Here is a 12,542-nt window from a genome sequence, read left to right as displayed (position 1 = left end):
GCAGATGGGAAGAAAGGCACTATTGGCCCCTCTTTACCTTCCAAGGGTTCTCTTTATGTTCAAATCTTTCCATTCACAACTTCCCTTTGCTTTCCGCCTGGTTCCTACAGAGAACTCGGGATACAGGGAGAAAAATCTCAAAGCAAATGATGGCATCTATGTACAGGTAGGGTGGCTTTTTCTTTTACAGTTTTGCTAGTGACCCTAAAAAATGCCTGTGGTCTCACGCCTGTGTCACAGAGTCAGCAGAGGAACTCGGACTGGGGAGTCCCACATCCTGGATTGAAAACCTGGCTTTCAATCCTCACCCGCTGTGTCATTTGAGCAATTAACAGAGGCTCCTAAGCCACATTTTTCTTACCTAAAAAAGGCACCAGCACCACCACTACCCCCAAGAGGCTTGTTTTCAGAATTAACAGTACAAACGCAAAGGGGGTTTTATGTGTTTTGGCACACCATCTAGCACACACAGAATGGCCATCAATGCTCAGTGAGTGTCATTGCTATCACAAGTAATATTGGCCCACCGGGGATTTCTACTAGGGCGGGAGTGTGAATGACAGTGATTTAATACTTTCTGCAGAAGGTGGGAGGTGGAGGAGCAGGCTGAATATATTTTGTGTCCTGGCCCGTTTTTGTTCAGGTTTGCCACTGAGAAAACAGCAGGCATGAAAAGACGCAGGTAGAGACAGGCACATCCAGGCCGTCACTGCAGAAGACACAGAGGCTGCCCGCCCTGCGAGCCAGACACAGAAAACCACTGCCGGGCCCTAGGGGAGGTAAACGCCGCCCGCCTCCCTCCCCACCATCAATGCTGGTTCAGTGTCATTGTTCTGGACATGCCGTCCTCGTGGGCAGAACAGGACACAATTCTGGGGATTGAAGAACATGACTTTTTGCCATCATCCGTGAGACGTCAGCTCTCACTAACCAAAGGTCACTACCACAAGGCTGCACAGGCCAAATTCTACTGGCCTGGCCTTGAACTGACTTCTCCCACCCACGTCTTCAACTTACTTTCTTGTCCCAGGTGGAACTTGATAAAAGACACAGAGAGCCAGTTAATAAATACACTTAACGGGATGTTTCCAAGAAAACAAGTTCAGAGGTAATAGCGGGGTAAAGCACACACTAAGATGTGGAGAACACCTCTGAGCCGCTGCTGTTAAATCCCCCCTTGAGTCTGCTACCTCTGGCCACGGTTCTGAGCACTTGGACACAGACTGCTGCTGACAACTGTAGCTTATCCTATACAATAAAAGGCTAATATGCAAATCGACCAAACGGCGAATGACCGGTTGCTATGATGCGCACTGACCACCAGGGGGCAGGTGCTCAACACAGGAGCTACCCCCTGGTGGTCAGTATGCTCCCATAGATGGAGCACCACTCAGCCAGAAGCCCTGAGCCGGGCTCACAGCTGGCAAGCACAGCGCTGGTGGTGGGAGCCGCTCCCGCCTCCATGGCAGCGCTAAAGATGTCTGACTGCCAGACTGTGAGAGGGCGCAGGCCAAGCTGAGGGACTCCCTCCTCCCCCCCATTGCACGAATTTCGTGCACCGGGCCTCTAGTGTTAGCATAAACAAGGCATTACTCGCTGTAGTTGCACTTTTAAGAGAATTTACATGTTAAAGGGGCTGAAAAAAATGTTTCCATGCATTTCCCCTTCTCACAAAAATACACACCCAAATAATTCAGGAGAGGAAGTGGGAAATCAACCAAGCCCCTCAGGTATTACAGAGAACTGAACCTGGGAGGACAGACCAAGCTACCTTGAGGGCCTTGTGGTCACTGGTGTGACCGACGTGGGCACCTTGGGGACATAATTATAAACACTTAACTTATAAGTAAACTTTAACTTAAAAGATTTCCAAACTTTCCCAATTGTTTTCACATATATTATTCCTGCCAGTGTTCACAAGTCTGAGGTAGATTCAGGTGGCAGAATGCTCCCTGATTAAGAAGGAAGAAAATAATTTAGAGAATTTATCTGACTTGCTCCAATCACCTCAACAATAGATCTAAGATTTAGATCCAGCTTTTTGCTCCCCCATCTAACACTGTCCCACAACAGAGGCTGTTCACTCCATTAGGTACAGAGAACAGACAGATAGCTGTCAGAGGGGAAGGGGTTGGGGGCTTAAGTGGAAAAGGGGAAAGGATTAAGCAAAAACAAACAAACAAACATCAAAAAACAACTCACAGACACAGACAATAGTATGGTGATTTTATCATAGGGAAAGGGGAGGTGGAGGGAGGTAGCAGAAGGTCTAGGGGGGATAAATGGTGATGGAAGGAGACTTGACTTGGGGTGGTGAAGATACTACAATATACAGATGATATATTATAAAATTGCATACCTGAAACCTATAAATTTTATTAACTGATGTCACCCCAAAAAATTAAATTTTAAAAAATGTAAAAGGTACTTATTGGTTATGTTCTGTGGTTTGGAGCACTTTTAGAATAACAGATAGCTGCATTAAGGAGAAATGAGCATTATTTACTCCTTGAGTTACCCACCATGGCCTGCACAGTCTGTGCTCCCTTCAATTTAGAATTTCCATCTACCTTAAAGATATATAAAAACAAAAGTTGGCAATCTCAAGTGTTTGCTTTGAAACAATAAAAGGCAACCAAAAAAAAAAAAAACAAATTAAAAACCTCTTCTCAAAAGTAGCAAAAAATTACCAAAAGAAAAAAAAAATTATGTAGAACCTACAAAAGTAGCCCTGCTCACAGGCTTACATTCCCCAATGGCCTGTGAGACTGCCACTGTTCACCCGTGATGCCTGAGCCACTTAAACACCGGAGTCTCTTCATATTCTCCTCCTATGGATTTCATAATTTCTAGTTTTATTTACCAAACTACATAGGTTAAATAATTTGCAACCGCAGCTTTGTAGTAGTATGAGATTTAAAATATTATCAAATTTCCTTGAGAAAAGCAAAGGCATTTTGGATTTTAGCCCTATATACCACAGCCCTATCAAGGGTAAAGATATATGGTTTTTCAAAATTAAGGACACTGAGTTTTGGGCACCCACAGTCTCTTCTCGGATCCCAGGAGCACTGAGGTCCCCCAGGCTCAGAACCACTGGTCTCTGCAAAGTAGGCAGCCATGTTCAATGGACAGTAACAAAAAGTAAGTCCTTACCACAAAAGCTGCTATAAAGTCACTGCCTAAGATGATGAAAGCAAAAGAGAGTCTGGAGCCAGCAGCCTTATGAGGTAGATGATACTAAGGATCAGCCAAGACACAGATGGAAAGCATCATAACCCCAGGGTCCCCAGAAATGGCCTAGAGAAACCAATTTCTATCTGCATCATGTAAAGGAGGGGCAACTGGACACAACAGCATTGTGCTCATAACATTTTTCAGGAAGATGCCTATTTCACAAATTAAACATCTACTGGCTGTCATCGATTATGCGAAGCCTTCTCTCCCTTCACAGCTCTTTCAAAAGCTGAGTCAATGCTGCCGCCCAAATCACAGAAAAAGAAAACCATCCTTTTTTCCTGGCTGCAAGTGCCTACATTTTCATTTCAATAACATCCCTTCAATGTTCTATTACTAATAATATAATCATATGAACTGACCCAACTTCATCAGTATAAATTAAAAAACTAGAATTCAGGATTGGAAGATTTAAAAAAAAACTAGTTCAAAATACTTAGGCAACTAAGTTTATAATCTTGCAGGTTGGTATCAGATAGTAATTCAACACCTGCTGTTACTTAGCTGGCCACTAACATTGAGCCCTCTCAGGTGTCTACCGTCCTTTCGAACATAAAAACAGCTTCTAAGGCCATTGTTTCAGGAGACAGAGCCTGTTGTGCAACTAAGAAACTTCACCTATGTTCTTAACTGGCAGAATATAATTTTTTAATAACACTCTCCTGTTTCAATAGCACCTGCCAGATATACACCTTTACTTAAAATCTCATATTAGCACTCAGCTACATCGGATGCTACAGAAAGAAAGCCAGCACCCCACCGTGACCCGGCTGATGTAGCAGTCGGCATTACTGCACGGATCTTGTGCCTGTGACGGTGTTATGCGTTTACCAGCATTATTTTTTTTTAATTCTTATAATCACCCCATGAAGTTGGCACTATTATCATCTTCCCATTTTACTTTAAATAAGGCATCTGAGGCACAGAGAGTATAGGCAGCAGACCAGGACCCTCTTCCACCCATCAACTATGCATTTTCTCAACATAAACATAGATATGCATATAATCTATGGTATTCTGAATGATGCCATGGAAACCATGCTGTCCAATGGATGGGTGAATTCATAGGATAAGGATCTTGCCCACAGTTAAAAGTTCATTTTAGAGGTAGAAAGCCTTTCCCACCCTCCCTCAACAAACCTTCCCTATTTAGGACAGAATATTCTTTCATTAGGATGCAAAGTCTTCATGAATTTTTGGAGCTTTTAAATAATAGAAGAAAGGGGAAGGGGGATGGGAGAAGACATCTTCTGGGCTTCTTTGTTTCAAAAGTAGGGATGAGACACTCAGCAATGGCCTCATAAAGTAATGGAACAGGAGGACTGAGGAAGAAGGAAGAACCCCTGTCAGAGCATCCTGCAGTCCTGTGAAGGAGAAGGTGTGTGTTTAAGATGCAGGAAGCCAGGGACAGGGATCCTAGGATGGTTCTGCTGGGGTGGGAAGCCAAAGACTAGGACCCTGCCTTAAGCAGAGATGTCACAGGGAGTGACAACAGAGTAAAGATGGCAAATGGAAGACATTCCCCAAAATGTGGAATTGGATGTCCTGGGAAAGCTGGTGCTAGAACAGGCCAGCGGGTGTCCTCCCCTCTGCATGCTGCGCTCCTTAGGTCTACTTCCGAAGTATCAGCTACCTCCCTCTTCTACCTAAATCCAGCCCCACTGTGAGCCGATCAGGCCCTTTCCACTCCAGTCCACTGACTTGAGGCCCTATTTACTAGAGCCCACATGTGAGGTTCCCAAGGATACTCCCGATGGCTGAACACAGCTATGTCATCGTTCCTGTCCACAACAGGTTTTCCGTATTCCTGCTTCCTCTGGGGCTCCGGTGTCCTGACAGACATGAAGGCTAAAAGAGCTCACTCAGCAAATACCACATAGACTGATCAGAAGGTCCGGAAGAGAACAGTGGGACACAAACTCAAGTCTCAGGGACGCTACTATAGGGAGCACAGTACCAGTACCAATCGAGAAAAGTACAGTGTATAGGGACTGCTGTAAACTGGGATTTATTTAAATCCCTATAAACAGCAGTTTCTTGTTATCTCACTATAAGTATTCATTACCAAATATTAGTGACAAAAACTAATTTCCCCAAATTTTATTTGGAAGCCATTCCAGTTTTACTCAAAAAAACATTGTATAATTCCCCCTTCCTGCCCCAAAACAATGAAATGTAACAAATGGTTTAGAGCAGTGGTCGGCAAACTCATTAGTCAACAGAGCCAAATATCAACAGTACAACGATTGAAATTTCTTTTGAGAGCCAAATTTTTTAAACTTAAACTATATAGGTAGGTACATTGTTATTAACTTAATTAGGGTACTCCTAAGCTGGACTTTGCTAAAAACTCAAGGGGCCAAAGAGCCGCATGTGGCTTGTTTGCCGACCACTGCCATAGGGAGAGGAGAAACAGTTCCAAGTAGACATTTAGTATCAATTACGCCTGATGCTAAGCTCAAGAAACTCTAGTTCAAGAAACTCCAATGGCAAATAAACTCTGTAGTTCAGCATAAGGGGCAGGAAAAATCAGATGTGACTCCAACTAGAAACCACTCCTAACTAAAATGGGACACTATTTTATCTTCTGGCACTCCACCAATCGACAAGTTCGTGGTAAAAATATCTTACTGATAAACATCAACTCCAATCTTTTTTAAAACAGTTTTTTAAAATTCTTTGCAAAACAAGTCCCTTGATGTAAACTGTAATCCAGCTAAGCCCAGACCTCCATCTCAGTTATCCCCTCAAACTATGTAAAGAATTCCCATCACTAAACATTATTTTTTATTGTGTGGGGGATGAAGGAAATTAACTGTTAAGATTTATGACTCAGACTCCCCCACAGTGATAAAACACCTCCAAAGGTAGCAAAGAAAAGCCCCTAAGAATTTATTGCAAAAATGATAACCTAACACAAAGAATCTTAATAAAAGAATGTTTTCCTTTACGTTAAGCGAAATTGTTTTACAATATCCAAAGTTGCTTTAGGATCATGTCCCACTGGGAGCGTTTTTACTGCTCTGTCCCTCTTCCTTACTTCTTCAAAGCCAGCCACACACCTACACGCAGTCCCAGGAGTCCAGCTCTGTACCTCGTAGCAAAGTCCTCATCAGGCGAGTTCACAATCACCGGGTGGGTGTGGGTGCGGCCCACCCACCCCGGACCTCAGAGTCCCCTCTGGAGGGAACCCCACAGCTCACGGGCGGGAGCATCCAACCTGCTCCTTTTAGGAATCCACTCGGGAAATACCAGAAGTGGACGACCCCGTTCCATACGAAGATCCCGTTTATGCAAACTCAGGAAAAATAGGGATCTTTCAACATCCTCCCGCGTAGCTGCGCCCTCTGCCAGGAAGCCGATCCAGCCGCGACTTTGTTTCCCACTAAGTGCTGGGTGGTGCCGCGGTCCTACACGCCCGCGCATGGGCTCCCAAGGCAACGCCTGCCCCGCCACGGCTCCCCCAGCCACAGCGCGGGCCTATGCGCCTGCGGTCGCACCCAAGTGGGCGCTCCCAGGAGTGCATACACCGGCACGCAAACTCAGAGGGCGCAGAAGCGGTGGCTGACCCTGTGTGTGCAGAGACAGGTGTGTACACAGAGACGTGCAGGAGCGGAGACCTCTCCCAGGTGTGCAGAACTGGGTGGGCAGGCTCAGGAGCACACGCACAGCCTCGTACCGCAACCCTGCCGCGCTGCGAACCACAGGTCCCAGTAGGGAACCTCCAAACCCCGGTCCGCCGCGCGTTTCACCAACTCACCTCCTCCAAAAATTTGGTCACATCATACACCTTGTGGTGCAGGATCAGCCAGGTGCTCTTGCTGTGGTTGTGCTTCTGGATCTCCTCCAGGGTGTAGTACTTGACGGCCTTGTCCGACGGCTCGGCCATTTCGGAACACGGCGAGCTTCAGAGCCTGCAGACAAGAGCCACGCCGGGCGGAGCAAAGCGCTTCTCTACAAGCCAGTGCCGGGACATTCCCGCCCCCCTTGTCCCGGAGGGCGCCTGGGGCGGGCAAGCGGCACCTCAGAGAGGGCGGCTGGCTGACGGCCTCCGATGATTGGCCAGAATCCGTGTCTCTCAAGGGGCCCACCCTCGACTGGCACCCTCCACCAGCCCCAGCGCGCCCCGCCCAAAGCGGGTGTTGATTGGCTGAAGATGCCCTATTGCGCGAAGGGTTGGGCGGTGGAGCTTTCCTTGCGCCTGCGCAAAAGGAGGAGAGGGAAGCTCAGGGGCCAGGGGGGGTGACCCGTGTGACGGGAAGATACAGTGCGTGGGAAGGACGGACCCGGCGGGGTGGTCCATAGGGGCCAGCGCAGAGTCCATTCGGTGCGGGGCAGCGACCGCACGTCAAAATCGCCGCTATTTCCCAATCAAGTCAGTTCAGCCAGACCAGCACGTTAATTTCTAACAGTCTCTCCACTGGGAGTCTCGGGTAATTTGGTAGCATTACGTGAGAGATAAACGAGCCTAGTGGACGTTAAAACGCACAGTGCGGTCACAGTCTGGATGAAGCAAGGGTACTGCCCAGAACAAACTAACTCTAATTTCGCTTGACCAACCCCTTCCCTCACCCCACCCTCAAATTGCCCAGTTCTCACTGGAAAAACAAACCCAGGGGAGCTGTTCATAAAAAGCAAAGACATTCTGGCCCCGCCCAGATGGCTCAGTGGTTGAGCGTAGACCTATGAACAGGAGCTCACGGTTCCAATCCCGGTCAGGTCACATGCCCAGGTTTGGCTGGATCCCCAGTAGGGGGCGTGCAGAAGGCAGCCGATCAATGTTTCTCTCTCCTTTACTCTCTCTGAAATCGATTATATATATATATATAACTTTCTGATTATTTTTGTATTCTCTAAGTACTTTTCCGTTGTTGACCACTGGCTAGGTGAGTTCTGGTGTTGGCATCTTTGTCTTGTCTCAATAGTATATTGCTAAGGTGAGTCCTAAATGATGGATAGCACTTGGAATAAAGTCTGGAAGAATACCTCCCAGCAGCCTTTTGGGAGGTACATATGAAGATTCACAAATGATTGAGAAAAACAAAGCAGAAAAATTCGATCATATTAAAAAGTCATCTGATATTAAGGCCCTTTTCAGAAATAGTAGTTAATTCCAAAAGAACTTAAACAACAGGGTGCACGTGTAGTTCATCCTCCCTGGGGCTGAGCACAGTTTTTCCATTTTTAGGTCCTGGATGAATGTCAGTCCCCACTTTTCCCCGCCCCTTACTTCCTCTATAGGAATGCATGGCCATCAAGAAGAAAACATTTTTCCAAGCATCTCAAGCGTTTTTTAGCCTTTTTATAAAATAGGATACATTGCTTTTCAAATATTGAACCCACCCTGTATCTCAGAAATAAACCCCACTTGTTTATGGTATATAATAATTTTATTTGTTAACTAGAGGCCCAGGTGCACAAAATTCATGCACTCGGGGGGAAGGGAGGGGTTCCTCAGCCTGGCCTGGGCCCTCGCACAGTCCAGGAGTGCTTGGGGGATGTCCAGCTGACAGCTTGGCCTAAGCTGGCAGTTGGACATCCTTAGCACTGCCATAGAGGTGGGAGAGGCTCCCGCCACCACCACTGCGATTCCCAGCCATGAGCCCAGCTTCTGGGTGAGTGGTGTTCCCCCTGTGGGAGTGCACTGACCACCAGGGGGCAGCTCCTGCATTGAGTTCTGCCCCTTGGTGGTCAGTACACGTCATAGTGACTGGTCGTTCCAACCTTTTGGTTGATTTGCATATTAGCCTTTTATAGGATGAGTTATATGTTGAGTGTTTGCATCTATATTTATGAGATAGTGTGCAGATTTCTGTTTATGCATTACATTTGTCTGGTTTGGATATCAGAGTAATACTGCTTCATAGAATGAGTTGAGAAGTATTCCCTTTTCTATTTTTCTGGAAGAGATTATGTACAATTGTTGCTATTCTTTAAAAGTTTGATAAAAGTATCCAGTGAAACCATATGGGCCAGCAGATTTCTTTTTTAGGAGGTCTTAAACTATGAGTTTAATGTTCAGTAACAGTTATACAGCTATTCAAATTTTCTGTTTCATTCTGGGTGAGTTGAGGTAGTTTGTGCTTTTTGAGGAACTGGTCCATTTCATCTAAATTGTTAAATCTATGTGTATATAGTTATTCATGGTAGTCCCTTACTATCCTTCGATGTCTGTAGGGTCTGTGTGATATCCTGATATTAGTAATTTGTGACTTATTCCATTCTTTGTTGTCATCCTTGCTAGAGGTTTGTCAATTTTACTGATCTTTCCAAAGAGCCAGCTTTTCTGCTCTTTGATTTTTTTCTATTGTTTTTCTCTTTTTTCAGTGTCATTGATTTCTGTCTTTATTATATCTTTCTGCTTGCCTTGGGTTTATTTATTTGCTTTTTTTCTAGTTTCCTGAGGTGGAAGTTTATTGATTTGAGTCTTTTTTTCTAATGTTTGCATTTAATGTTAAAATGTCCTATATGTTTTAAAAATAGTAAACAAAAATTATACTATTTCCCTAACAGTTGTCAGGACTTCTAAATCTCCCCAAGACAGAGCAATGCATCTCTTGAGTAGATGGCTACCTCTAAATCCAATGTCAAGGCTGTTTCGGATTTCAGTCCCACTTTCAAATAACTCTAGAAGTGATGAAAAACAAAACATTGGTGCCAGCGACCTGGATCCTATTAGGTGTGATTTATCAGATGCATAACCATGAGCCAGATGGTTAACTGTTCTAAACCACTGCTTATAACATGCATAGCATAGGGGCTGGCACAGAAAGCAATAAACAGAATTAACTAGTGTTATTATTATTATTCAACAAAATTTCCTTATTCTAAAATGCAAGCATGAGGAAACATCCTACCTGGAAGGTGCTCCAAGGTGAAGTAAACCTAGGCAAATTTAGAAACAAACAAACCTGGTAAAGGAACACAAATACTTATAAACTCCTGACTTCCTCTCCAGCAAATGAATTTTTATAAACATTTAGAAAACCAGTTCTACTCCTAAAATTCTTCAGGTAAAAATATACTGTAGAAAGCACTCAGCCTTCTCTTTCATTGTAAGGCGAAAATAAGCAAACATTATTAGATTTTTAAATTTATTTTCCAATTCCTTCTGCAACTTGTGCACAAGACTTACATGAGCAGCTTTTTTCTGCCCACTTAGATAAATACTTATATTTGCATTGTATAGTTACAACCATATAAAGCTGCTTCTCTCAACAAATGGGTACTTCTACAAAGATGGACTCTAATCCAAATGTCTACATGGATAATTTGCATTATATCCATGTATTTTAAAACTCATGATACCATAGGTTATTCTATCCTCCCCCAAATATCATAGGGTGTCCCAAAAATGTATGCACACACTTTGAATTATAAAAGCAATGTTTACTAATATACATTTCATTTTTTAAATTGAGCTATCAGCTGTTAAAGTGTGTATACATTTTTTGTGACACCCTATATATCTCTAGTATATATAGCTTGGTTGATTTCTAAACAATTCCCCTTCTATTAGTAATAATTTCCAAAATTTTCTCAATTATTAAAATTTTATTCATTTTAAAACTAATCATGTATGACTTGAAGTTGCTTTTACTCATATATATTTATAACACACCAGAATGTCAGTTGAGAATCTCTGATCAATCAGAGGCAGAAATGAGGAGCAGAGAGCAATGGATATTATCTGATCACAAAGCTGATACAAATGTCTTAAATTCATTGCTGAAGTAAGGCGATTTCCCTCAGTTAACATCAGATGGTAAGTTAATTATATGCAGGACATCTTATTGTAAATACTTCCTTAGGCACATTTTCCTTCTATGTCCATCTTTAAGTAGGAGCAGGTAATTAGGAGAGTAAATGTTTGATTGTAGGACATTGTTGCAATACTAAATTTATTTTTTTAAATCTCTTGTCTCCAGCACAAGTAAAGAGAACAAGAGTGAAATGGTGTAGATAAGAAAAATTCCAGATATCCCATTTAACTTTGTAAAGCATTCAGGGTTCCAGACAGTTCTATGAAATACAGTTGATGGTGTCACCCAAGTCAGAAACTTGGGAACCATCGATCACCAAGTCCCATAGGTTTTTCCTCCTAAACACCTCTCTAATCAGTGCTCTCCTGTTTATCCCCACTTCCACTGCCCCAGACCTGCTTTTCATGCTTACCTGCCTACCTGCTTACAGTAACTTCCAACAGGTTCTTCGTGGGGCAGAGGTGTAATGGCCACTTGAACAAGAAGGTATCTTCAGACCAAAAACCGAAGCAGGCAATGCCATAAAATACAACAAAATTTATTATAGGTAATGTACTTATAGACGTGTAGGGTCCAAGCAGCCAGACAACCCAGTGGGCCTGCTACACACTCCTGTTACTGTGCTTTTTTAATAGTCTACCTATTTAAATGATTGACAAGACAAAGGGACAAAGAATGCAGCAGTGCCAAGGGCCATACCTCCTGGTGGTCTTATGATAGATGATGGTTTATAATCTATGCCATTCCCACTTTGATATTTATCTAGTTGTCATGGCCTTCCAGCCTAAGAAAAATAGTTATGGCTACATTTTAAGGCACAAATAATTATCAATTAGAAGGCTTTGATATGCTTACTAAGGACAATGAGGTTAGTCAAAGGTCACAGAATGAAACTTGAAAATGAAATGAGATCTGGGACACAGAGATGGAGTTATCTCCATGCTGCAACTTCATTTGCTACATCCTTCTTTCCCTGATTTCACTGAGTACTGGTATCACACCCTGCCACCCACCACCACCTGCTCTCCTCAGCGCCTCTGGCATACGTGTGGATAAAGAGCTCTTTCTTTGTTTTCTTAAAGCAGAACATTCAAATGAACCAAGTACTATTATTCTAGAGCCTGACAGTTTATTCACCTTTACTAATTTTAACAGTGGCACCAATTCTGTAAGTCCATCTGATTCTCTAATCTCCTTACATGATTGTGAGGACCCTTTTTAGGAACCTGTCCTTCTGAGTCCCAGCCTCTCTCTGTATGTTTGAGGACAGCTGTAACACTCTATCCATAAATATGATCTTAGACATACAACTGTTCAACATCCAGGCTAAGGTGCATGCTGAGTCCTGCGGCAGCCCCACCTAGGTCTTGTCATCACAGTTCGTTTCCTGTCTAAGGATCTGACCCTTCCCCAAGTAGCCTTTCTTGGGAAAGACCTTCATTTTCATAGGGTACTTGCCCAACTACGAAATATAGCCTAATCTTTGCATTTTCCAACAGTTTAAATATGACAACATAATGTAACAACAAACCAGTGGGTGGA

At 43.7% G+C, this 12,542-nt stretch overlaps 1 protein-coding gene across 5 annotated transcripts in view; it reads right to left on the bottom strand.

Moving 5' to 3' along the window:
- Nucleotides 1–7,365, bottom strand: part of CYB5A (cytochrome b5 type A) — a 67,094-nt gene extending 59,729 nt beyond the window's left edge. For 4 of the 5 annotated variants that reach the window (XR_013961544.1, XR_013961545.1, XR_013961546.1 and 1 more), the window contains exon 1: nt 6,998–7,242. Coding sequence is in view for 1 of the 5 variants with exons in the window: in XM_080686593.1 (XP_080542719.1) it covers nt 6,998–7,126 (129 nt within the window). In the remaining 4 variants the exon portion in view is untranslated. Of the gene's footprint in view, nt 1–6,997 lie in introns of all 5 variants that reach the window. The other variant, XM_080686593.1, reaches the window with a different exon arrangement.
- Between the last annotated feature and the right edge of the window lie 5,177 nt (nt 7,366–12,542).

The sequence above is a fragment of the Plecotus auritus genome (genome assembly GCF_963455305.1).
Source record: "Plecotus auritus genome assembly, chromosome: 8".
In the NCBI taxonomy this organism is placed as follows: Eukaryota; Metazoa; Chordata; class Mammalia; order Chiroptera; family Vespertilionidae; genus Plecotus; species Plecotus auritus.
The sequence above is the reverse complement of the archived record's forward strand: the minus strand, read 5'-3'. Positions and strand labels throughout refer to the sequence as shown.